Source organism: Chroicocephalus ridibundus, chromosome 6, assembly GCF_963924245.1.
Source record: "Chroicocephalus ridibundus chromosome 6, bChrRid1.1, whole genome shotgun sequence".
NCBI lineage: Eukaryota > Metazoa > Chordata > Aves > Charadriiformes > Laridae > Chroicocephalus > Chroicocephalus ridibundus.
In genome coordinates, this window is record NC_086289.1 from 30,310,389 (window position 1) to 30,337,258 (window position 26,870).

A 26,870-nucleotide genomic window follows, 5' to 3' on the forward strand; every position below is an offset into this window, starting at 1 on the left:
TTTTTATATAAATAAAAAAAAAAACTGCAAAAGGTGCTTCTGTGTGTGGAGTGCTGCTGGCAACGATGCCTTTTCATTGCTTGTTACGTGACCGCACGGGCTTTCTACAAGTGGTGATGGGATGTTTTGCCTTTCCCTGGCTGTTTCCTCACTGTAATTCACCAGCTCTCTCTACAGTCTCTGCAGTTCGCCACCGTTCCCCCATGATGGCTGGGGTGGGAGAAGGCCAGTCGTTACTGGTTTGTTTTTCCCTTTCCCTGGCACACAGCCCAGTGCTGGTCCTCAACCAGCATGAGTTCCTGCCTTTCTCCATATGCACCATCTCCCCAGGGGCTTCTCCAGGACAGGGTTGTCTCCCGGCTGCTTCTGCCCCATCCTCACCGCTCCAGACCTCCCGTCACACACGCTGCAGCTGCCTGGCCTGCCCTGTCCCTCCGGTGCCCTGGCGCTCTGTGGCATTCAGGTTTCTTTGCAATCTGTAACTGTAAAAGAACAGAAATGAAGCCTAGGACATCTGCGTGTTCTGAAAATCCGTCGTGTTTATTACTTTGACACTAGAAGACTGACAAGATGAGGAAGTCCCTTGAAGTATTAGAGGGAGAGTCAGGGTTGACAACACAGGTCTCTGTTCAAACTGTGCAGCGAGTTACAGCAGGAGGAGGAAAAGTAGGGCCTGAGGAGACACAGCACAGAAAACACAGCAAAAACCGAAATACAACTAGAAAACCAAACTGCCACCTAGTGAAGCTCACATTAGGATTTAGCTCTGCCTACAGCTGAGGTTTCTACTCTAGTTTTCTTTTTGAGGTGGTCTATAACAACACATACGACAAGGGCTGTGGGTCTATTGGTCACGTGCTTTGGTTGTGCCAGGAAGCACGAGGCCAAAAAAGAAAAAAAATGTCACGTGTCCTCAGACCCCTGACAAATGCTGCGTGAGCTGCTCCGCAAGCAGGGGCTGGTTGCTTTTACCTGCATATTTGGGGCTTTTTGCCTCTAGAAAGGAGGCAAGCCTTGGTTTCAAAGCAGCAAGATGGGCAGGTGGCCCGTCTGCATTTGAGGAAGGTGCCTGGCTCGTACCTTTGGCTCCCATATCCCAGGTCCAGCACCCCCCAGCCACTTGTCCCACCACCCCGGTTCAGGCCAAGCATCCCCATCAACCCCCCCATCACCCTACAGCCACAGCGCCATCCTGGGAAAATGGAGAGGCATGGTGGGGAGGGTGGAAGGGGAACAGCAGTTGAGTGTTTGCCTGCAAAAGACAAACTTCATTTTTCACCAGCTCTTGCTCTTAATTTTGAAAAGAATATATTGACACAACAGTTGTGTAGCAATGTGTTAGGTGTGTGTGTACGCGTGAACTAATAAGGTCCTACAGTACATATTTTTGGACACAAGTAAAAGGCCCTCCCCTTCTCCCTAGTATAAAAAAAGAAAAATCAAAAAACAAAACAACTCAAAACCCCCAAAACCCTGTGCTATGGCTACATTATGGCTACATTACACTGGTGGTCAGTAAGCACTCACACTCTTCCTCTGTGCGGTACAACTGAGGCTGTGAACCTCTTAGGGCTGTGTAAACCTTAAAGTGGAGTAAGGAAAAAACTGACAAACAAAACAAACCAAGCAAACAAAAAACTCTATTCCCAAAACCAACAGCCAAAAAAAAAAAAAAAAAATCAGAAAAATATAGTTTTCTTCCAAGTGAATAAAAATAGCTCCATCACGTTGACCCATCCTTCCTGACTTTTTGTTGCTGGTTATGCCCCCAACCCTGCCCTGGATCCCTGTTTTGCCTCCATGGGGCAGCCCGCAGGCAAAGCCGGCACAGGGCAGAGCTGCAGAGGAGCCTCCCCACCCGCCCTGGGCTGGGTACAATAAATAAAGACATAAAGACTTTTAGGTGAAAGTGAGCACTGGGGAGACCTTTGGCCTTTTGCTACATGCATTGCTGTTGGTTTTGGGTTGGTATTTTTTTGGATAATGCTTGTGGTGTGTCTGTGTGCGTTGCTGCGTGGCAGCGCTGCGGAGGCAGCCCGGGGGTGCGTGAGCGGCAGCCTGCCCCGGGGCACCCCCATTCCCAGGGCTCCCCGAGCCTGCTGTGGATCCCGGTCAGGCACCCCACCGCTTCCTTGCTCATGGTCCTTCTAGACAACCAGCATGTGCCGTGGTTCAAGGTCATCTGCAAAAGGTGCCGCTGCGGGAGGCAGCCGGCACCGGGCTAGTAGAGGTCAGCGCTGTTCCTGTGGGGTGGCCGGGTTTTGCCTGGCTCCTCACGGGCCGGGGGCCGCCGACCACCGCGGCCGCCCTCGGGTCGGCAGAGCCCGTCCTCGCTGCCGGCAGGCAGGCTGTCCAGTGTGCTCTCCTTACTGCCGGCGGCCTGTGCCTGGCCCCCGCGGCGGCGGCGGGGACAGGCGCCAGGGCAGCGGGCCAGGCAACCAGGGCGAGCTTCAGCTGTGCAGGCGTACATGCCAGCAGGCACGGCCAGCACCATGGCGCAGACGATGACGATGATGTGGATGAGCTTCTCACGCTGCTCCAGCTGGCTGACGTCACTGCCCGTGACAAAGACGACGCACTGGCCCTTGCGGGGTGCCTGGTTGCGCACGGCCACGCAGACCTCGTACTTGGTGGCAGGCAAGAGGTCAGTCACCGAGTAGGTGTTGACACCAGGGCCGATGTAGATGGCATCCTTCTGGGCGGCATCATAGCGTCCCACCAGGAGTGTGTACCAGATCTCACCTGGCTCCGCTGCCGCCGCCGCAAACCACTCTAGGGTGATGCCGTAGACCGTCTGCTTGGCAATGCGCACTTCTACGTGGGCACCCGGCTCAGCAGGCCCAATGGGGGCCCAGCCTGGGTCAGGGGTGGATGCCCAGGGGGCCCCCACCCAGAGGGTGATGGCCACCGAGGTGTTGCCCAAGAAGTTGGCGGCTGTGCAGGTGTAGTTGCCAGCGTCCACTGGCCGCGCTGCTGGGATCAGCAGCTCTGAGCGGACGGTCTCCTCGCTGATGGGCTCCGTGGACACTGTGGGCAGAGGGGAGTTGTGTGAGCAGGTTGGGGGGGGCAAGCAGGCAAGGAGTCTTTGGTGTAGCCCCAAGACCACTTCGGTGTGGGATGGGGGCCAGGCAGGTCCTGCCTTGCCCAGGGAAAGAGGAAGAGGGGCACAGGAGCGTGCCGAATCCCATAGAGCTCATCAGCAAAGGGTTCTCTGGGACAAAAGGCAATAGAAGCACCGGGACACCCAAGCACAGGACAGGGAGTACATCCAGTCATAGGGAGGCTGCTGCAGGCAGAGGCCAAGCCACCCATGTGCTATCTGCCACCAGCGTGCTCAGGTCAGGGCAAGCCACTGAGATGCAGGAGGCATAGCTGCAATTTGGACCCACACTTCATCCTCCATTAGGACTGAGTATGGAAAACTTCAGTCTCAAGAGGCTGGGGCCAAAAAGAGGCGTGTGGAGGCAGGGAGCATTGGGCTGGACACGAGCTGCAGCTTTAAGAACAGTATGAAGCACCCTGTCGCCTGCCCAAATAGGGGTGCATAGCTGTGGTCAGGAAAAGCTTGTACGTAATTAATTCAGCATGTGTTTGTGGGAAGATGCGCAAGTGCTGCTACAATGCTGCAATTAAAGCAAATATCAGTCCAGGATTAAGGGCTAATGCTATCTTATTTGGCTAGCTGGCTTATTAGGAACACACATAACCTGTGTGGTGCCCGTGTGCGTTATTAGCTTACCTGATGAAAATAGCAACTTGCTTTATTGAAGGCTCTTAGTAAAAATAAATGTAATGGAGGGCGTGTAAGAGCTGAGCTGGATGGGGAGGAAGAGGAAAAGGCCTCATATTATGGGACTCTCAATAAAGAATAAAAATAAGCAAGGCTTATGGAGGGCATGGTTGCAGAACATGAATGGACACCGAGAGACAAGAGGGCTGCAGGGTTCTGTGGTGTGTGTGGGTATTTCTTAAGAAAATATATGGGACTAGTGTAGAAACATACAAGTGTGTGTGTGCGTGTGCACGCTCCTACAAACACATGTACATACAAATATAGTGTGCACATATATATACACATACATATAGCATATAATATATATTGTAAATATATATGCATGTCTAGATAAGTACGTGTTTATTATATATGTATGGCTGATGTATTATTAATGGTTCTTATATCATGTGTCATGATGAAAGAGCTACTACTAAAAAGCCACACATAAAATAATTGTGTAAAAATGAGGCCGTGCTCCTTTCATCTTTGACTGATATCCTGCATGAAGCAGCTCCTCTCATGCCATTCAGACGTGCTTAGACACATAGGATGATTAAGATTATTTGGATTATTGCCACCACAATAACTGTGATGATCTAAAGGGGCTGAGAGCTGTTGTAGTGACTGTTTTGGCCTGAAGACCTACATTAGTAGAATAACAGAATGTAATTTTTTTAATAAAAAAAAAAAAGAAGAAAAATCTCTGCTTACCATTAAACGGCCTTAGAAGTTTGAGTGCATAGGTCCACCAGACAGCCGGGGAAGGACTGGCTTGCACAAAGCAGGTCAGGGTGACATTTAGCCCTACTGGGACTGTCAGGTTGGTGTCAAGGGCCGAAGTCAGGGGCTTCATGCAGCTGTTGAGCTCCACTTCATGAAAAAACTTCCCTGCCCTGAATTTCGGGCTTGAGCAAGTTAAATAGGAATTCATCAGAATAATAGGTGGGCCAACCGACTTGATAAACTGGACAAATCCCCGCAGGCGGCAGTCGCAAATCCAGGGGTTGTCATGAAGGGCCAAGACGGCGTTGGAAATAGCTTCTATCTGTCCCTCCGCCCTCTGGCTTCTCTGATAGACGGGCCAGCTATAGAAGACATCCCTGGATATGACAGTAAGCTGATTTGAGGATAGATCTAAATAGGTCAGGTTGGGCAGATAGCGGAGTGCATGTTCTGGAAGGACATCCAACCGGTTGTGCTTCAGATCCAGGATTTTCAGAGCTGGAGTGTCTTGAAATGCTGTCCATGGCACCGAACTTAATTTGTTCCCTTGCAAGCGCAGCTCCTTCAGTGCCGGCAGATATTCCAGGCTCTTGATGTGCATCACCGTGATGTTGTTAAAATTGAGCCAGAGATACTCCAAGGCACTAACGTTCTCAAAAGACCCGCGAGGCAATTCTGTTAGGTGAGAATTTTCTATTCTAATTTTCCGCATGTCCTGAGGGATGTTTGCAGGGATCTGCCTCAGCAGTGCAGACATGCAGAGCAAACTCCTAAGGAGGAAACCAGAAAATTCTCCAGGTCACACACCACATTCGTAATTAACGAACCCGGTCCCTATTCGTGTCTACAAGCACTTGAATAATTATAAGGCATTATATATAGTGCATGCATAAGCCATACATCTATCCTTCAGTTTGGGTTTACACCCGTTTTCCCAAAAGGCTACAATTAAGTCATAAAAATTGCTACATATGCAACTACATATCTCAGAGAAATAAGAGAAATCTCATTCTGTGCTCAAGCTATTACTATTCAAGACTTAGAAGAGGCATACCATGCAGCCATCTGTTTGGTTTTGGTGCTCGCAACATCAGCAAATATATATTGGGAATCTCCGAACTGCTTCGCTGGTGCTACAACTAGTGTAACTAGCATTCTTACCTTCCAAAGCTGTCTTGAGAACAAGAGCATCCTGTGACACAAGATGAAACAGATGGGTTTATCTTGTGGAAGGCTAGAAGAAGAAGAAAAATATGACAAATAGGGTCCATATTCTCCTTTAAGAAAGCACTGTGCAGGGTGTGCACCAAACATGCCAACAGCCTCCAAGAAGCAAATCCTATTAGCTGTAATCTTCCTTGACGCAGAAATAAATCCTGCTGGGGACCCGACCCTAAAGAAGACATGTAGTATGGTTCAGAGTCTGTGTCAAAGTGCTAAAAATCACCCCTGGGACCACTCTTGGCATTTATTCTGTATCTGCGGGGATTTTGACAGACACATTTGTTTGGTTGGCAACATGAAGATGGAGCCAAAAGTACTTCTGTTCCCAAGTCCTTGCAAGTAGTTAACCAGGCTTGGTTACTCTTTTTTTTTTTTTTTTTTTTTTTTTTTTTTAATTTCAAGGGGATCGGTCTTAATCTCCTGTATTTTAATGACATTTATCAAAGCGGAAAACCACAGTAAGGGCCAGACTTCACAGCCATAATCTGGCAGTGCATCTTGCAGGCCCAAAACGTGCCCACAGCTCTGTGCAGGGTGTACAATTGCACATGCTGAGCGAGAAACCTACTCCCCAAACTTAGTTACTCTCTCACAGAAATGTTAAGTATGGTGGTTTTTTTTCCTCTGAAACAACTTCCCCCCACCCCCCCAGCCCCATCTCTATTCTTATGTGCTAGTAATGGAAACAGCAACATAGCTGTAGCCAGTCTGTGGGCTGCTCTGAGAAAAGAATACCTTTCGAGTTAATCTCTATTGTATAAATATAAAATGTCAGTGCAATTTCAATATTTTAAATTCTCTGTCTTACTCTGGAAGACATGGGCTGATTGCCTTTCAGTCAGCTTGAAAAATTCAGCCTAAATAATTCCATGAGAAGGAATTTGGAATAACCAGATTTTAATTTATTTTTTTTTAAATCCAATATAGCAGTTTTCGGTTATGATTTCCAAGCAGTGCTGCGTTCTCCTGGGGCCATCTAGTGTATATGGGCTTCATTACAGCCCACAGAAGGCAGCATGCCGCTAGAAAAGGGCTTAACCTTACCGCCAGTACATGTGAAGCTGGGTCACAAATCAAGATTAGCCTCAACCTACTTAACCTCTAACCTATGGGACCAGGATAGAAAAATATTTATAGTGTGACGGCTTAGAGCTATACATGGGTGCGGGGGCGTGTGCAATAGCATAGCCATTGTAAGCCTACAGAAGATTTAGGATTGATTCTGCATCTTTTAAATCATCATCTGCTTTGATTTCAAGGGGAATTGGCAAAATGAACTGGTGGGGAAACCACTGGGGACTGTTGCAGCACTTCCTGATGGCCTGCCGTGGACAAGCAGCAGGCCATGAGTAGTGGGCCTGTTGGGCTGCTGTTGCTCTCTATGCCCAGCATCTAACCACGACTGTATGAGGTTATTATTTTTTTAAACTGAAATGTACCTTATCTGTCCATGGTGCAGTACTTGATATTTCAACAGCTGCCCTACATTTTAACGTGTCAGTAAGCCGTGAGTGAAGGAGAAAGGCTGCTGGTCTGTAGCACAGCAGATGCAGCAGCTATAGAACCCCCACCTGATCGTGGTGTTGAGCATTAGAAGTGATGGGGCACCTTCCCATGATGGGAGAAATGGTTGAGGTCCACCCAGGTCATTGGCTTGTCCAGTCATGCTGGCCAAGTATTCATGAGGTGATGGAGATGCCCATCAGTGCATGGGGTTCACAAGGGAAATCCACCCAAAAACTGCCCACTTTGTGAGCTGCACACATACCACCAGCGAGGCTGCTAGTTCAGGGGCAGCTCAGTTGTCTCCAGCACCGGGGGGGGTCAGCAGGAGAGATTCAACAAGCCCAACCTTACAAAAACCTCCTTTACCACCTTCACATCCCTCTTCCGTGGCCTGCAGGGTAGGTTTTAAAGTACACGGCAACTATGTCTTCAAAAGTCTTTCATGAAAAGCATCATTTATTAACAAGTTTCTATATAGAGTGAAAACTCTTGGTGGTTCCCCCATGTACATCTTTGGGCACAGTACAGGTGCCTAATAATGCCCAATGTCCTGGGATGCAGCAAGTAAAATTTCATCTAAGCTTCTCTATTAGAAAGAAATACATTAATTTAAATAAATTTGTTGGTTGATTAACAGAAAAAAAAAAAAAGAATTGCAGTTGTTTTCTTTCTCTCATGTGAGGTCTCCTCCCAGTCCTGCCTATCTTCTACAGGACCAGAAAATGGCCTTTTAAAGAGCGGTGTCAGTCAGTACCATGGGCCAATGCTCCGGCTGTTTTCAGGCGGATATTTATTTGCTGTTTGAGAGGCCATTTCTCTAAATATTCCCAAACCCCAACTGTACTCAGAAGATCCTGTATCAACCTGAGAAACTAGCGGTGAATTACTTATCAAAAGTCAGATGAATTAGTAGGCAGAGAGTTTACCCACTTTCTCGGGTGGGGGTGGGAGGGAAGAAAAGAAAGGAAAATAAGGAAAAAAAAAATACCCCAAACAGTGTTAGCTTCAGCCATTATGTTTATGTTTCCTACTGGAGTGGGATTTTGTTGCCTTTTTAATTCAGCCTAGTTTATGCCTGCCTGTAAATTTAATGGTCACTTTTGTGACAGCAGATGTCCACTCAGTTCAGCTGCTCTTTAATGTCATGTGGCATCCTGGCCAAAGCCAAAATGCAGAACAAGCTGTCTAAAACCCAAGCTGTCAAAATAAATCTCCGTAGAGGCATTGTCTGCTAATCTATGGGAAGTGGAGGTTAAGAGACTGTGCTTATTGCCAAAGCAAACGCCGAAAGGACACCCACTGCATGTTTCCAGCAACGGCGAGGGAGTCAAACTCCATCTTGAAACGGACAGGCACACACAGGTCTGTAAGAAATCAAGTCCAGGCTGACGCTTTCCAATTACAGTCCCTCTGCCAGGGCTATCGGCATTAGAAATCCCTGCTGGGGAGGACATACGAGGTGAAGGCTGCAGCTGGGTATTTCAGATACGGTGCATGTAACACCAAATGGTACGGGCTTGAAAAAACAGCTTTGAACGAAGAGGAGGGTGACGTGAAAAGAGGTGATTAAGACTTTGCCTTCACAAGCTTTCAACAACAACAGCAGCTGTACAAACTTGCAGGTCTTTCCTCAATTTTTTTGAGTACCCCAATGCCACTGGCAGGGTCCCCTGGGGCATGGCAGCTCCAGCTCCACCACAGCAAGTCCCACAGAGAGTTGGCAAAGGGGCACCACCTGCCCTCTTTCACCCTTCCAAGGAAAGGAAAGGCTTCGTCTCTTGCTCAGGGCACTTCAGGGCAGGAGCAGAGTCTGTCTCCCACGCCGAAACCAGGGGCCAAGGGCTAACACGCTCCAGTGAGGTGTGACTGCAGCAGCCCCACGTCACCGCCAGCAGCCCCAGCCCTCAGGAAACACGGGCACTGCTCCAAGGCTCGCTGCCACCTCCAAGAAACTCCTGGTCCTGCTCTCTGGGGTGCACACACTTATTTCTCATCAGCTTGAACCTTTACTGGCAATTGCTAAATTATTTCTTTTTAATTTGGATTAACAGGAAAGTAAAATGGGGGTTAATTCTTTTGCTCTGTTTTGGGCAACAATTTGCCTCTTCTATTCATGGACTTTAAAGCTGGCAAAACTCCCACTCAGCCACAGTACTGTAGCACTGACTGTTGATTAAATACGTCCTGAAACTTTTCAGACATTCCCAGAACACTCTGACATTGCGGGACTTTGATGCCAGCTTCTTCAGGAGCTTTTTAACCTTTAGATTTTATTTTACCATTGGAATGCTTTCAAAGTCATTCTTCAATATCCATTCATTTTTGAAAATATCTTGAAAAATCTTTTACTGTCCTTCTTGACATTTTGGGGTTCTTCTTTTTTCCTTCTTTTTTTCACAAATTCATATATATGCACGTGCACATTTTCGTGTCCTACATTTTTTAACCATTTAAAGACATTTTTGTTTATTCTTTCTGAGCACACAGAAACAAATCTGAAAGTTACACTTAGCGCAATTATAGCCTTCCAACATGTTTAAATCACACTGTGGAAATAAGGTGTTTGTCAGCCTGAACATTATTTTTCATTTGTGGAATTTTTATACAAATGTGGCCTTAAAAATATTTCAGAGCCAGCATTAGCCTTTGTCTGGATCTACTCACCAGAGCAGTACACTTTTTAAGACGTTTGGAAAAACACGTTTCAAAGCTTCAACATGTTTTTTACATTTCTTCTTGCACTTCAACTACTTGCAGTACTCCTTTTTAATCACTTGGGGCACATTATTTCATTTATATTCCGCTCACTTCCTTCATTTTGATAGCTGCTTTTCAGCAGATCCTTTTAAGAAAAAGAAATAATAACAATTTTTCAGGGCAGTATTTGGATTGATTTTTAAAACACTATTACCTTCTTTTTGAAACCTTATCCTTAATTTTTCAATTTTACGCTTATCTGATTTCCAAAATAAGTATAAAAAGCTGCTGTGGAAGGAGAAGTTTGACTTTGTTATATATCACATGACGAGCCCATCGAGGAGTGGCTCATACCGCTCTCCCAAGCACTCAGCCCAGGCAGCCAGCGCAACCTCCGGCCTAATGCAAGTGAACAATTATTTTATTGCTAAGTATTAGTGAAGTGATCCAACACTCAGCTGAGAATGAACTTTAAAATGGTTTAATACTAAAGTAGGGAACACTGTACTCCAAGGGATTCCAAAATATATTGTTTGACAGTGCCAAAACATTTGAAATAGACCCCAAAAAGCAACAAATTGGTCAAAACCTGACACAAACAGATTAGTAGCAGTGGAAACGTTTTCCAGGGGAAAAGAAAACCAAGCACAAAAAAGTGTCCAAAAAAATATTTAAAACTCTATTAATGCAGTAATTACAAAAGATATTCAGGTGTTGATTTTGGTTCTTACAGCACATGTTTGTCCAAGGTCTGACTTTAACCAAGTAAGAAATGGCTTCCAGGGATGAATATTCTCCTTGCCTGATCTCTGAGCCAGCTCCATTCACATGTCTTATGACCAGAGAGGGAAGCTTGCCTGAGCTAATCCTGCTGCAACTAGGTGCCTAACACCCCTTCGGTTAAAACAGCAACAACAAAAAAATCCAGTGAGGTATTTATCTGCTTCTTTATATGCCTCATACCACTGAAAATCTGACCCAGAGCCTTGAAAGTCACATTCAGCAGAAAATCAGTTTACTTGTTTCCATCTATTGCCTATCTTGTATGAATCACCACTGCAGGAGAGAGAGGGGCTTGTTTTGGAGCAGCAGCACTGGAGATGGTAAACTGTGATGCCTCACCTATGAGACAGTGAGAAACAGCCATAGGAAATAGAAAAGAAAAAATCATGTTTGTTCTACTTGGGATCACTATTTATTCAAAGTGCAAAAAAATATCCAGTAGAGTCTGTAAAGCTTAACATATCCACAGTGAATGTCACAGGATGACCTCTCCATCCTCCCCTCCCCACAAGCACAGAGCGACAGCGCTGGCCCAGCCGCTGCCTTTTCCATTGCCAACTCACAGACCATGTGTCGAAGCATGCACCCACGGAGCAGGCGAGGGCTGCTCCTCGACAGGGCTGCATGTGGCAAATTACCCAGCTCGTGCCTTCACGCAGCCGAAGGGTAAAATACCTCTCTCTCCTTCCCAGTTAGCTCCTGCAAACCTGACTTACGGGAAAGTCCTTGGGCAGTAGGTCCACTCCGTTCACCACGGGAGAGCTTTAGGACAGCCTTGATTCTTCAGGGATAGCTTATCCATCCAGGGCCATGTCAGGCTGATTTCTGCACGGTGCAGTGATACTGCTGCAGATGTGGGCAGGAATCAGGCTCAACAATACAGCAATCCTTGTAACTCATCCCAAAAACTGCTACTGGAAGAATATTTTTGTTCTACCTTGGAAAGAGACTCTAAAAATCATCCTGGGAAATGCAACTGTATAAATAAGTAATAGATCTATAACATACTACATACTTCATCAATTAACTTGTTGTATTAAAATACATAATTTTGCAAAATGTTATTTGTAAACCTAAAAATCTATGCAGTTCAGTGATAGAAGTAGCATGCCTTCTTTTATACAGGCATTGACAAATTCTCCCAATACTCTTTATCACCAATGTAAGGAATAGAGGGAGTCCTATCAGAAACTATTGTAATGTATACCCTGTTGCTAGAATTTATGTTGAGATCAAATTACTTGCTTTTTCCATCAGGCCAAGTAATCTGACATAACTGAAACCTTCCGTACAAGGAAGACTTGCCAAATCCATACGGGGCTCCATTCGAACTGAATTTTGCTCCAAAAGCAAATTTTGCTAACCCACACTGTATGTACCCGTGCAGAATGTGAGTAGAGATCCTTCCAATGCATTTACAAATACACATTTCAAAACAATTCAGCAAACTTTATCAGTTATCGTTTCAACTTGGCTGGATCCCTCCCATTCAACATTTGGCAGAACATATATAATTTTCTTCATGAAGAATATTTATTACAAAGAGAAAAACATTATATACAGTATTACTACATGAGGGACTGGAGTAGAAAATTACACAGTTGGGAATTGCTTTGTGATAAGCACTCAGATCCAAATTCCAGTGGAGCAGCAGGACTTAAATAACTGATTAGCTCATGCTGGATACGAAAGTACATTTAGATGAATATTAGACAGTTCTTTTCAGGGTTCTTGAACCTGTAAAATGTTTGAAAACCGAAAGTCCGCACTGAGCCTCTGCCACCACTGATGGCATAGTGAAAGTATGGCTGATGTGTGTCTGGCCAGGGGTCTGCCACCACACCACATCCCCCTGCTCTGCGCGGAGCAAGGCATTTTCACAACCAAACCACATGTGCGTGGCTGAGCCTTCTGGTCTTCACCACCAGTTTTGTCAGGAGAGCTGGCAGCAACCGCAGGGCTGGTCTGAGAGATTTTTGCAGAACTGTCTAATGTAGGTTTTTCAGTATGATTACAAAGCACTACAATGCCACATACCATTTGCAGAGTAGGATATTGTATGATTTTTAACTAGCACAGCTGATATAAAACATACTCTACTAATTACAATACAGCTAAAAATTGCCAGCTAGGCCTGATACTGAAAGACCTGAGTGGTACTGTTGTTCAAGAAAATCTTAAGAATAGTGTTTAGGGCCAAAGTGCAATCACAAAACACTCTCTATTATGCATTCTTAGGAGTGGATTGGGTTTTGTCTCTTGATTTCTCTCTCCTTTGCACGTTTCTCTGAATTCAGAGCACAGAGCTGTTATTATGTTGGACATAGTAGAAACGGTTGCTGTACATCTGCGCCTAGTGATCTATTAAGCATCAAGCCGCATGTTTCACGCAAACATGGGGGATGTAAGAGGTGAGACTCAATCTTCACCTTCATAGATATTTATTTAAAATTACTAAACACTCCCCCATTTGTCAACCAAAAGAACATCAAAAGACCTGAGAATAAAATACTTAGCATATTGCAGAGCAGGTACTAAACAACACTGAGCAGAGCATGCTCAGAAATTTTGCTTAATGTCCTCACACTCAGTGTGCACGCTTCATTTTACGAAAATAAAAGTGGTCCAGGAAAATGAGGCAATTATTATAGAAGCTTTTGACTGGGTAAAAAACAGCAAACCCCAGGTGGGATAAGCAACACATTTCTGTAAAGCCTGGGCACCATCTACCCTCTTGCATCCTTCTCCAGAACATGTTGGAGATGGACACATTGACAGGGTGGCCTGCAGTGCTAGAGCACAGTCATTCTTTCCACCATACTTTCCACCCTATGCTTTCCACCTAGCGAGCTGACAATCAGCCTATTTACTATCAGCAAAAGTATTCATTAGGTTGCCCCTCTATCTTTGGTATTGCTTCTGAATCCACACTGGATCGGGCAGACAGCAGCCTGTTCGACTCATCAGGAGTATGTCTAGTCAAGTATTCTCCTTCCACGCCTTTTGCCTTGGCCCCAGGAGACAGGCTTTCAAAGGTGACATAGGACTCCTGAATTTCCTTGGGTTTCCGCACAAAGCATTTTTTGCAGCGCCTTTTCAGTGCTCCGCAGCAGACCACCAGCGTCAGAGGAACAGCAATGACACAGGCCACGCTGATGACAACCACATTGATGAGCTTCTGGGTCCCTCCTGCACTGACAACTTCGTCGGTGGAAAATATGATGCATTGCTCCTTCCTGGGGATCAGCCCTTTCACACAGACACATACGATGTATTTGGTCTTTGGCAGCAGACCATAAATGGTGACCTTTGTCTTCCCTGGCTCCACATTGATCCGACGCATGTCTCTCTCTCCAAAGATGGCATAGAGGACACTGAACACTGTTGTGTTCTTTGCCAGAGGCGCCTTCCAGGCCAGGGTGATACTCTGATCTGTGTCTCCTATCACCCTGACGGACCTCACAATTCGCTCTGGCTCCTGCTGGCCAGTAGGTGGGCTCACCAGCAGGTTTCTGGGGTTGCTATCTTGTGCCACATCTGGGAGAAGGCCCTCTCCGGTGCCCACTCCAGCCTCCAGGGTAGGCACAGTGGAGGTGGTGATAACGTACCTTGCCACTAGCTTGTCATTGTAGGCAGCTGCCTCCATCCCGCTTGCCTTCCCGCTCCATGCACCTTTGGCATTAGAGTTGGGGTCATCCGTGCTTTCTGAGTCCGTGATGATGAGAGATATGAACGCCTCTGTTGCCCCCAGAAAATTCTTTGCTTTGCAGATGTACTCTCCAGAGTCAAGATAAGAGACTACAGGCAGACCCAGAATAGACCAGCTCATCCCATCACTGGAAATCTCTTGGTGAACTGCAAAGAAGGAAAAATGTAAAATAAATAGGCAATAATCAATAGAATTAAGAACATGTTTTGTAAAATATTAAGATTCAATCAACCAAATGTCTGCTTGATACAGTAGAATCATTTCTTTTTGCCACAAAATCAAAGTAAATCCAAGAAAAGGACATTAACTCTAAAATTAAGTTATGTCGGGATTTACACTGCTTCAGACCAAATATATGTGAAGCATTTGATGCTATTTCCTCCCAAGTGATGAACAGTTTGAAAACAAAATAGGAAAGTTTCTTCCATTAAAAAAAAAAAGGCTTAAAAGCTCTCATGTAGGAACAATACTTAAAAGAGTGGAAGGAGGAGGCAGTAACATGACCTAGTTGAACATTAGACACAGTCCTCTGAGCAACAGAAAATACAAACTGGAGATTTTCTTCTAAAAACCACTTATGGACTAGTCTAGAGGATATGAAGAAAAATAGCTGAAAAATAATCTCCCTTTTACTGCTAAATTAGTGCAGGTTTTCATATTGAGCCAAACACAGGGAAGTCTGATAACTTACCACTGAATGGTATGGACACAGCTGAGTGTTGATTTTCTCACTTGGTTTACCAGGAGGCTAAAAGTAGCTCTTTTTTTGGGCTTTTTTCTATTTGTGCAGAAAAAAAGAGCTGAGATCATGCCGAAGGGTAAAGCACCTTCTTCATTGTTTAACCAGCCTCCTTAGGATGAGGACGTACTATCTCTGCCCTCTCCCATTTTAAAGGTCTGAAAGGCAAAGGTAAGACAGGATGCAAACTTCTCCCAAGCCCTCGTGGGGTCAGGATCCAGCCTTGGCAACCAGGGCGTGTTCCAAAGGCAATGAAATACAATGGCAGCAGAAGTTACTTTTTCAGTTTAATTATTTACTGAATGGGTATATTAGAAAACATAAAGCTACCAGTCTTCCTATGGCACTTCCCCATACATACAGACTGTGGGCTGTTTCTCACTCCTTTCAATTCAGAACGCCAACATTTCAAACAGTCGTATTGGCACAGAAGCTGCCATTGCTGAGAAATAATGTATATTTTCAGCCAGCTTTTTATTGAAAGGTGCGAAAGTCTGATTTAATGGGGCAAAAATTTAATCATTCTCAGTTGTAGCTCAAAGTAAATGCAACATATGCTTTCAAGAAAGCATTCTCTCTTCTATTTTTTGTTTTGGTTCTCTTTCAAGTGTAGGAGGGACATTTGCAGCACAACGGGTAGACATTATAATTATGAGGAGCAGCTCTGCTACATCCTGCACATCATGCACAACAGAGCAATGACTTGTACAGATCCCAGAAAAGGATATTTATTACAAGTGGTTCTACTGCTGTGACAGAAAAATGCTCTCCTGTTTCTGTGCACTGAGGAGCGCAGTAACCCTTGGAAGATCAGACTGCACACTTAGCAATTTATCTGCTGAATTTAGACCTTCTGTGAAAGTCAGGGCCAGGCCTGGGAGACAGTAGCGTTCAGGGGAGGTTGGAGGGATGAAAGTTCAGGTCCTGATCTAAAACCTCGAGGGCAAAAAACTAAGCATGACTGCCTTGAGTGCAGCAAAGGTTTCTTCCCTAAATTCCCCAAACATTAAAGGACCAACATTGCAATTTGGCGTCCAATCATTCTTGTGAATGGAAATGAAAACATGATCCGTTACAAAAACAATGGTTGGTTGAAGGCTTCCCCCACAAGAGGGGTGAGCACAGAAGAGGGACTTGGTAAGCGTTTCTCTCACAGAGCATTTTCCCAAGAGACTTTGTCAATCCATCAGAAATGAGCCATTTCTTGGAAGCATTGTCACTGAAGTATTTTATCCTTCAGCAGTTTAGTGGCTCTTTTCTCTTTTAATATATCAGTAATGTTGCATGTTTGCAATCTTTTCTTTCCTTGCCACAGCAGATTCAAATCCCAGTTGAATTCACATCAGACATCTCTCTGCCAGAAATGTTTACTAACTGATTAATAGTACCTTATCATTACTCTCAAAGACCCATAAAATAATTCAGTGGGAAGCCTTTTCAGTGACTGAATAACTAAATAACTAACCTAAAGAAATCTCTTGCTACAGCTGGACATATTTAATTTCTTCAGCTCCAACAGATTTGCAGAAAACCCCTTGGCTCGTCTCACTACCACCACAATTGTTATGAAACAAAGAAAAAACAGCTTTTTACACATGATAGTATACATTTATCTGACGATATTTACATCAACATGTAAGCAATTTTATAGTTTATAGAAAATCACAATGCTATAGTGAATTACACAGTATACTATTGTGAATTACAGTGAATCTCATTTTGCACAACTTTCTTTTTTCGGGTCCTTTATCAGTGATAAGGATCTATTGTCATAGAAGCTTCCATTTGCTGTACAGTCCACAGAAAATAAAGGTGCAGGTCTCCCTCATTCAGTCCCCGTGTACAAGAAAAGCTTAAACCAAACCCACCTGTGCCGTTCAGTTGAGCACCATCAGCCCTTCTCCAGCTGAGCTCAGGAATGGGCACCCCCGTTGTCCCACATCGCAGTAGCACAGTGCTGCCCAGGATGGTCTTTACTTTGGCTACGGATGTATGTACAACAGGGCTTTGACATTTCCTTAGCTCAACTTGGCTGAAGAAGACTCCTGCAAGGCTCCGGGGGGTGAAGCATTTCAGCCTGGGCTCAATGAATGCTATGTTAGGAGACTGGAAATTTAGGAAATGGACCATTTCATAGAGACTGCAGTCACATACCCAGGGATTGTCTTGCAAGCCTGTCAAAATAAATCAGAGCACTAAGTCACTCCAACAGCACCTTTTGTTTCTGCCACTTTTGTTTCTATTTTTCAGCAGAACAAACTGTGATAGGCTCCTAATCTGCTCAGCAAGGATTGCCTGTGCATGGGCAAGGTACGCAGGGGGTGGTGTTTTCCCAACAGACCCTTGCTGCTGTTGGCTGAGCTTGATGGATCCCGTAGTTGCCAGTTAGTAGAAGGGAACAAACATGGCTTGCTAAGGTATCTCAAAATCTAGAGCTGAAATCATATTCTTTAAATTCAAAGCAGGATTATTCATATCATGAAAACATTGCTATTTATGCACGTAAAGAAGCAGAACAAGAAGTTATTATAAGAACATTTGGTTCCAGGATGGAAAAAACAAGTAGCTATGGGGAAGGGTTGTTTTGTTTTGGGATGTGGATTTTTTTGGTATGAAGAGGCTATGCAGTCTCTTTCCTAGACAGGCTAAGAAATTCTTCTCACTGGAGGTTATTAAAATATTAGGCAGATTATCAGGCCAACTGTCAGGCCTGCAATAGGTGAAGATGATCCTACTTGACTGTAAGAGTTCTCTTCCATCCCTGTTATTCTAAGTTTTTTTTCATTATTTTAGTAATCAGTTGTTTATCCTGAAATGCTAATTTATGCTTGATAAGATGAAAGAACGGTGTTAAGGAGTAAATTGAAGAATATACATGTCATGGTATATAAAAGAACATAAATAGACAATAATTATATTAAGAATATACACAGAAAGGGGTATATTGAAGAATGCACTCCTGTTTCAGAGTCCCAGAATGTTTCTCTCTATCTTTTTTCTGTCATCTCAGTGTGTGCTTACTGAATTCAAATTCGGCAAAAATGAGACATTACTCTATTAAAAACAGACCTGTGAAGATGGGACTGAAAAAGCGGAATCGAGCTAGGGCAATGCAGGAACAGAAGTTACTGCATTCTGATTAAATCTGTGTCATCCTACTTACAAATATTCACAATCACCTGTCCTATGGACAGTTCATGGTCTCTAACAACTTCACCCAGCATAATTAGCACTGGGGATATTTATACCACCTAACTCCAGGCATGCACTGAAGCCTAGACCAGGAGCAACAGAAGTCAACAGAAACACGGGTTCAATCAAAAGCCCCTCAGGTCTCAAATAAACTGTTTTAAAGGCTGCTGAAAAATCTCTTTGCTGAGACCATTGCATACCATCCTACCCAGGCTTGGAAGGGGCCTGAAAGTGGTGAACCTTGGTGGGAGGGCATTTCTTACAAATTAATGCATGGAAGTTAAGGGGACTATAAAGAATGAAAGTTCAGAGTTTAGCTTTGTTGTTTTATGGCATTTTTGCTAGCAGATTACTTCTGATTTCATGCACTAGATAAGAATTTATTCCAGATTCCCTGGCAGGTGCCCCAGCCCTAGGTGATGCTGCAGCACCCCTAAAGCCCCAGTGAGCCCTTTTTTCTGCCCTGCATGGCACAGTCCTGTGGGATCACATGGACAATCCTCATGTGCAAAAGCTTGCAGCCTTGGCAGATTATCAGCCAGCAAGCTACTGTTGGAAGTACTTCTTCTTGAAGTAGTCTACAAGCAAGGGCTCTGAAGAGGAGTCGTGATGATGCACTGTAGACAAAGGAAGGGACTGGGCTGATTCTTTATTATTCATGGATTTTTTTTATGCCTCCATGAGAAACAGCCATGGGCAAAGTGAAATGGAAATGTGCAGCTGTGTTCTCCCATTCTGCTCCTGCGAGGGACGTGTGTTTCATATACCTGGTCCCTATGGGTGTCAGCGGGATAGGACCTAGGAGCTGGAGTGCCTATGCATTACTGTATTAATCTTAGCATTATACTCATTTGCCTACATGAATTTTTTAGGATCCTGGCACAAGCAACCTGTGCACAGCTGGCTACGTAAACAGTCAGGTTGGCTACAAGCATCAAGGCATGATCTGTTCTTCTCGACAAAATACTCTCCTAATCTATATTGAATGGAATAACATTTTTACATCTAACGACCCTAGAAATTAAATAAAGAAAAGAGTATGATCTAGGCAGTGTCTTCTCATGCCGCAAATGAAATGGGCAATCCCAAACAGCCAGCTTTGGCTTAAAGAACTTGATACCACATCTGGCAAAACAAGATGACAAAACACCTGCTCCTCTCCTGATGCTAGTGAAACCTTAAACAACATCTGCTAAGGACACTAAAAGCTTTGCAGGTGGTAATTTGAATCTTTTTAAAGTCTTATGTCTTTTTCCACTGCAATCCGGTTTTAAAAACTTTACCACCCTAAATTTATCCGCAGAACAAAGAGCAGCGGGCACTTTCCAGAGCAAGGGAAAACTTGCAATGTCTCTGATGAGATTATCAGCAAGTGCCTGAACTCACATCCATGGCTGTCAAGGCAGTACATGCAGATACACAAAACCCCACAGATCAAACAGTCAGTGGAGCTGGGTCAGCTCATCGCAAGTGAAGACAGCAGATGGCAACAACTCTGAACCATCATCAACCTGCTGTGGATTTGAACCAGTGCACGATGGCTAAAAGGCTGAGTAGTAATCCCCTGAACTAGTAAATGTGCTCGAAACCTCATCTGGGGATACTGCAACTGAGAGGATTCAAGACAGTCATCTGTAATATGCCTTCTGACAACAAAATGGACAAATGCCCAAAAGCCGTACTTCTGAGGAGCCCAGAATTGTCACCAAAATGTGGATTCTTGTAACCTTATAGCTGCCCTTGAAGGCAGCACTATCTTGGTGACTTTGGGGAGACTAGGATTTAACTCTGGGTGAACAGATAAACAAGGCTCTGGAAAAACAAAAACTCGCAGTGCTGACCCAGATTTTATGCTCAGTGATGACTTTATTCCTCTTTAATTTGGACCTAATAAATATCCATCTTTTTCATTTAATGCTGCTTAAAATGGATCAATTCCATAGTAACTGTTATTAGAAAACAGAACATGAATGCTGTGGAGCTCTAATCATATTTATATTTCTGTCAAAAATAGCAGTGTCAATAAATAAAAAGGGCTTGAGAAAGAGTGATTGGTTTTGTGTTAAAAGATTCGAGCAAGTGATGAAGTTTATGGTGTAATAAGCTGGGTGTGGGGAGCCTGAGGTGAGTTTGTTAATATGTAAACAAATTTCCACATTTTATATGGGGTATTAAATTGTACACAGCAGTGTACTTGCTGTGGTAACCACAGTGGGTGAAAATGCTGCAATAAGATGCGGAGCTCTTGACGTTTGTGTCCCCTCTGAAAAATGACAGGAGCTTCTCTTACCTAGGATGATCTTGGAGTTATCGTTGGGGAAGTAAGGGACAGACTGGAGGTTGGCCCAGGTGGCAATAAGAGCCTGAGGAAGAGTCATCAGCTTATTGCTAGACAGGTCCAGGTATGTGATATTCCTGACATAACGAGCAGCATCTGGAGGGATTGAGGTAAGTTCGTTGTTGTGTAAATCCAGAAGCCTTAGCTGTGGCATGTCAGCCAAGGTTTCCCAGGGGAATGATATTAAGTCGTTCCCATCCAGCCTCAGCTCCTGCAAGCGACGGAGGCCCTTGAAGGTGATCCCACTGAGGGTGGCCAGGGAATTATAGGGCATCCAGAGGTACTCCAGGTTGTGGAGGCCATGGAAAGCCTCTCCTGGCACCCTGCGGATGGCTGTCTTTTCTATGCGAAGCTTGGACGTATCTACAGGAATGTTCACAGGAGTGAGGGTCATCTCCGGGTCATTACACAGCACTGTCCTGGGGGGAAACACAAACACAGATGTGACTTTCTTGTATTTTGAAAAGGTTTTGAAACTTTCTTTTAATGCAAGATTTTTATCTGATTTTCTTTTTTCACAAGCTTTCTTGTTGTTTCTTACTTGCTGCTGATCTCTACATCATCACCATAAGTAAGTACATCAATTTGCGGTAACTCATATGTATCTTTTGACTGCAGAGATTGCATCTTGTGCCTCTCCTGGAGTGGTGTGAGTCTGAGTCTGGCCCATACAGTGTTCCTGCTTTTTTTTTCTTTCCGTTTTTTTTAGAGTGCTTATGATAGACAGCAGTGACAATATTCATGCACAACAGAGGATTCTAGTGCATGTTAAAACTAAAGGATCCATAAATTGAACAATAAAAGGCATACGAAAAGAAGCCTTACTGACGTGTGGATGGCAGGAAGTAATATAGACTCAATACGGCACAGGATCTTTCATTCATGAAATGAGGATAAAAAAGTCAGCTAAGAACTCACTGGAAATACACTACAGCAAGCTCTGCTTTACAATGAAATAGTTGGGAAGGTGTGTACAGATGGTAGCAGTCACTGCACCACAGGGACATAGAGTTATGAGAGTGAAAGTGCAGAAAATTAAATCTTTGGAAAATGCTATACTAAAAGCAAGGCAGATTTATGTGTCTTAATCGTTCCTTCCAATTTCTAATCTCTAGAGGTCAAATCATGAAAACCCTATGCTGCATTTTCACAGCCTTCACACAAAAAATTATGACTTTGACTTTGCCAAGATATGGGATAGTAGATAGCCATGAGGAATGAAGGGAGTCAAAATAGGTCTCTGAGACTGGACTTTAATTTGCCTATCAGCAAGGAGAGAAAGGCAAGTTCTTAACAAAATGCAAAGCCACCTTGTAAAAGGTAACAGGTTAGATAGGCATGTCCCACTCCACATGCTAAACAAGATACCGCAAGAAATGTAATGTGATTAGGCAAGTGACATTTTCTTGTCACACTGCCTGGCTGATAAACAGAATATTACACAGCTGCCAAAAGTAGATTGGTTTTGACTGAAAGCAATTGTTCCTCAACCATCAACAAAAACAAATAACATCACTGAACTCTTCATGCAAGTTTCCCGGAGTTACACATTATTTGAGCCTACAGTTAAATTGTTAATTTATAATCAAAGCATAGTACATTACTCTGATCCAGCACTCTTATTGTGGTATTAACTCCTGCACACCCTCATCTGAAAGTTGAGACTTTGAGGAAGAGAAAAATCTATCAAATAAGAAAAATCCAGAAAACCTCTTTCAAGAAAACATTTGTGTGTGTGTGTGTAGGCATGACACAAAATGTTTAATAACAGAGACACTATGGCAGTAAAACAGCGTGCTTCTTATAGTGTCCCTGAACTATGTCAGTGAGCACTAAACATTTAATCTATGGGATAATCTCCTCCTACTACTGACAAATATGAATCATAATGCAGAAAAAAAAGGTGACATTATGCTCCTTAAGGGACTAATGGATAATTGCTTTATTATTTATCTTACCAAAACACACTACAGCTTTTTCCAGTCACTGAGAGGAAATTCCCCTGGGAACTGTGACATTTATGGAGCAATAATTGGCTCTCCCGCTATTGCACTCCCTCTTAACAATTGCAGACTAGTGTCTCTACCACGCTTCTTACCGGGAAAATTTCTGGTATTAAATCTATAGTACCATAAAAGAGATAAGAAAGTAGATCTATTTCATGGGGATCCAAAATACAGGGGACAGCCATTCATTTCAGTACTGTGGTCTTGTCTAGAAAAAAATTCTTCTAAAGGATTTTGCAAATACTGTATCTCTGTCACAAAATCTCCTCTAATGTGAACCAGACCTTATAAAAATGTAGCTTGTATTTCATTAAGTCAGACCATTACTTTGTGATTACCCTTCAGAAAGACTTTTTTATTATGGTCCTCCAGAGAAACGTCTGTACAATGGCATTGCATTTAAAAATGGATGCCCTTCTGATCTTGTCTTCTTTTTTAACTGAAAGTTTCTGGTCTGATAATTATCTTACTTTTATTATTATTATTATTATCTATTTTTGGGGTTCATTTCCACCTGGAGTCTATCGCTTTGCCTAAACTCTCCAACTGAAGGATTTTTTAAGTAAATAGAATTGCAGTTTTTGGTACCGCAACATAAACCACATCTAGTTATACTTCAGAAATAAACCAGTAGAGGAGAATAAAGCTTTTTAAAACTAGCATTTTCAGCATAAAAGTAAAAAAAAAAGAAAATGTTTAAATTTTATTCCCTTTTTGCCATTGCACCACTGGTAATTATGTCCCTTCTGTTCTCACAGAGGAGATGCCCAAACGCTTTCTCTGAAATCAGCTTACCGCGTTTTCAGAAGCTAATCCTCTGCAAATAAAGCTAGAGCACAAAGCAACTGGAAAAATAATGGACAAGAAGTCTGGATGCAATATTTCTCCTCTGAGCATCCTTACAGAGGAGAAGAAATAAAATCCCCAAAATCCAGAGAAAGAGCTGCAACCCCCCTGGGGAGAGTATCGGCATACCTGGCTTTCGTCCCTTCGCTGAGGCTGTGGAAGGCGCAGCTGCACTGTGATGGGCACGAGCCACCCGCCTGTGGCAGTCCTCCGACCGTTAAGCAGCAGAGCAAACTCACCAGGATCCACATGGCTACCTGTGCATGGGAAGGACACCTGGGCACTAGGCAACGTGGAGGTTTTCGCCTATTGTTTTATCCATTGACCGGTCACATCTTGTTAACTCCCTTTCGTTTTCAGCCGCGCTGTGATCTTCCAGCCCTCACTGAGTCCATCAGATAAAAAAGGATAGGCAGGGATTAAGGATGGGGACTTGAGTTATTTTCATGAAGGTGCTTATTGCTTCCTGGAACCGTACTGACAGCATTTCTTCCTTCAGGGAGCCCCATCAAAACACCTTCCTCGTACAATCTGTGGCACCCGTGCAAGAAAAAAGCAAACATACTTTTTGGGGACCTTCATCACAGGCAAGATAACTGTAATCTGACCAGGAATGAGCAATAATTTACTTCCTCATAGGGAACTGGGAATATTTAAAAACAGTTTCTTGTGCTAATGGAACATAAGTATATACACTCCTATATAAGAATACTGAAATATATATAGTGATACTATTAAAAGGTTTCTTTTCTTTTAAAAACTCATAGTTTGATCAAGCAATTATTGAACTGTTGGCAACATGCCTAATTAACAATGAATAAGCCAGTAAATATGCACATATTTCAGTTTATATCAAGGCTAGTACACACCTGCAGGACTGAGCGCTGTGCTCTGACTTGCTGATGCAGCAAAGCCCAGGCCAGGGACCATTTCTGGGAATGCCACCTGATGCAGGGCCATGGGACAGCTTCAGGAATGCAAAGAAAAGCTCATCTCTGTCTTAAGGACAGCTCAGGAGTGAATGTCAAATTATTGTTGTCCAGTCCCCTTGAAGACAGTTGTTTCCCATCTATTAGCAAAGGCAGCCATAATTGCAAAGCTGATGGAGACCACGCATGTTTTCATCAGTCTTCATCCAACTCCAAAGAACACAATATGTGAGAGAAAAGTAGCACCCAAATATGCACAAATATAAAGCTTCAGAAGTAGCTACTTGAGACAGGAGCAAAATTCTATTCATAGCAGCAAGGGCATCTCATGTTTATACAGACTATTATTTTCTGTTGAGTATGAAGGTATATAAATCACTCACACTACAAATGTGCAATGCTCCCTTAAAAGTAAAAAGCTTTGGAGAAAATAATAGATTATTACTTTCAACTTGGTTAGATTGCTACTCCCCCACTTCCCAGCCATACTGCATTATAGCTTTGGCAGAAAAATTGACTCCTGTGTCAGACACAAAACAGAAAACACAAGTTAAAAGTTACCAGAAATGAGGAGTTACTGAATGGAGCTGAACAGCTAGCAATAAAGCACTAACCAGACACTACTCCTTCAGAGATGCTTTAGGAAAACATTTCTCTTTCAGTTCTGGAACTCAGGAAAGCTTCAGTGCCCAGCAGTGTTACAGGGGAGAGTCCCAGATGCCTCACTCCAGTGTAAAACATGAGCAATTCTACTAAAATCCTGCACCCTGTTAACTCAACAGGAACTCTGCCATCTGCTTCACCCAAAGAAATGGGAGTGTGGGATCAAATGTGGCTGATAGAGGCAGAAGACACCTGGCATCCTGTTGGCCTTTCAGTACCGGTCACTTCCCAGCTTCTCTTTTCTTTACTTAAGGTCAGAGAAGGGGAAAGGAATTACAACCCCAAAGATTTCTTTAAAAATTAGGTTTTATTGGACCTTAATTATAGTCATATTGATCATAAAAAGTGCCTTTCACAGTCTCTTCTGTCAGTGCTTGAAGATGCCACAGCTCTTCTACCCACCTCTTTTAGATAACCAGCTAAATTCAGATTTCCCTAGGAGAGAACGACAGCTCTGCACCTTTTTAAAAAGCCTGGTGTATCTACAGCTGCACTTCTTCAGAGATGCATAAAAGAATCAAATAATATGAACTTCCATAAAGCCAAGGAAGAAATATGAACAATCTAGCCCAAAAGACATTTTGGAGGTTAGAAGAAAAGATTTAAAAAAATAAACAAACAAAAAACCCCACCACAGACCATTCACTGTGAAAGCTTCCACCTGAGACAGCTATGAGACAGACATGTTTTGAAGAGCTGCTGTAGCTGTTACTCCTCAAACCCAAATCTCTTCCATGTTTGTGCAGCCACCTCAGATCCCTAACAAAAGACTCATTCAAGGCAGCCGTCAAGACGGACAGGATGTTCCAAAATAAGGGTAACACAGGCAACTTGAGTTGCTTGTTGCTGAAGCTGGCCTCCATTCCTGTAGGCAACAGAGGGAGCCCCGTTCCCCAGCTAAGCTGGATGCAGAAGGCTACATGGTGTAACTACCCTTACGTCTCCACTGCTTCCCCACTGTCCTGCCCTGGCTGATGACCCACCTCTGCGAGGAGGATCCCTATGGTGCAGCAATTACATACCTATTCCTACGTACACGCTACCTGAAGGTTAATGAGTATGTTACAGCAACAATATAAGGCATTGCTCCTAACAAAGATTGCTTACCAGGATTTCTGGTGTATAGCTGTTTTCATGCAGAATTCATCCTGTGTTCTTCAGCAGAATGAAATTACACTGGCAATTTTTCAATAATTCTGGGTAATGAACTCTCAGAGTTTCAAGGTAATCTAGATGTGGTTTGGGGCTAACTATTAAACAGAGATTTTATGGTGCCATAGTTTCACACAAGCTTGTTTCACAAGTAACTCCGATAATTAATTAAGGCTCGTAGAAATCACTTACTGAGAGGATGGCCCAAAGGATTCTTTTTCCCCATGCTATTTTCACATTCTACATTTATTGTTGTTCAAAGAGAAATTCAAGTATCTCATTATTTATTTCTGAGGAGATGAGAACATGATGCAGTGCTGCTCATTAAATATCCATAGTTGTTCACTCATCGACTTCCATTAGGTCCCATTTCTAGATTTAATGATTTCTCAGTTCCCTTAATGATCTCCAAGCTAAGACCAAGTTCACTGGGTTTTTTAGTGCACTCATTGGTCAACTTGCCTTGCTGACCAGTCTCTGCCTCAGCTCAATACTTGCAATATTGACTGAAACATCTCTCTCCCCACTGAAGTTAAATTCTACTTGAAAAAGCAATTCAATATAATTAACCTCTTGCCTCTATTTTTT

The 26,870-nt window shown here is 43.6% G+C and overlaps 2 protein-coding genes across 5 annotated transcripts; both read right to left on the reverse strand.

Moving 5' to 3' along the window:
- Window positions 1-1,994: 1,994 nt before the first annotated feature.
- On the reverse strand, window positions 1,995-5,769 carry LRIT2 (leucine rich repeat, Ig-like and transmembrane domains 2). The gene is made up of 3 exons (XM_063339933.1): window positions 5,660-5,769; window positions 4,487-5,268; window positions 1,995-3,027 (listed from the first exon to the last, which is right to left on the reverse strand). The coding sequence occupies exons 1-3, from the start codon at window positions 5,767-5,769 to the stop codon at window positions 2,222-2,224; spliced, it is 1,698 nt and encodes a 565-aa protein (XP_063196003.1). The 3' UTR covers window positions 1,995-2,221.
- Window positions 5,770-12,202: 6,433 nt separating this feature from the next.
- Window positions 12,203-26,303, reverse strand: LRIT1 (leucine rich repeat, Ig-like and transmembrane domains 1). Of its 4 annotated transcripts, none has more exons than XM_063338541.1 (6): window positions 26,238-26,303; window positions 24,408-24,677; window positions 23,668-23,923; window positions 20,639-21,105; window positions 17,025-17,330; window positions 12,203-14,563 (listed from the first exon to the last, which is right to left on the reverse strand). In XM_063338541.1, the coding sequence occupies exons 3-6, from the start codon at window positions 23,787-23,789 to the stop codon at window positions 13,581-13,583; spliced, it is 1,878 nt and encodes a 625-aa protein (XP_063194611.1). In that variant the 5' UTR covers window positions 23,790-23,923; window positions 24,408-24,677; window positions 26,238-26,303; the 3' UTR covers window positions 12,203-13,580. The 4 variants fall into 4 exon arrangements, with proteins under 4 accessions (XP_063194611.1, XP_063194610.1, XP_063194612.1 ...); XM_063338540.1 differs by having other exon boundaries at window positions 23,668-24,069; XM_063338542.1 differs by having other exon boundaries at window positions 23,668-24,069; window positions 24,408-24,607; window positions 26,238-26,289.
- Window positions 26,304-26,870: the final 567 nt, after the last annotated feature.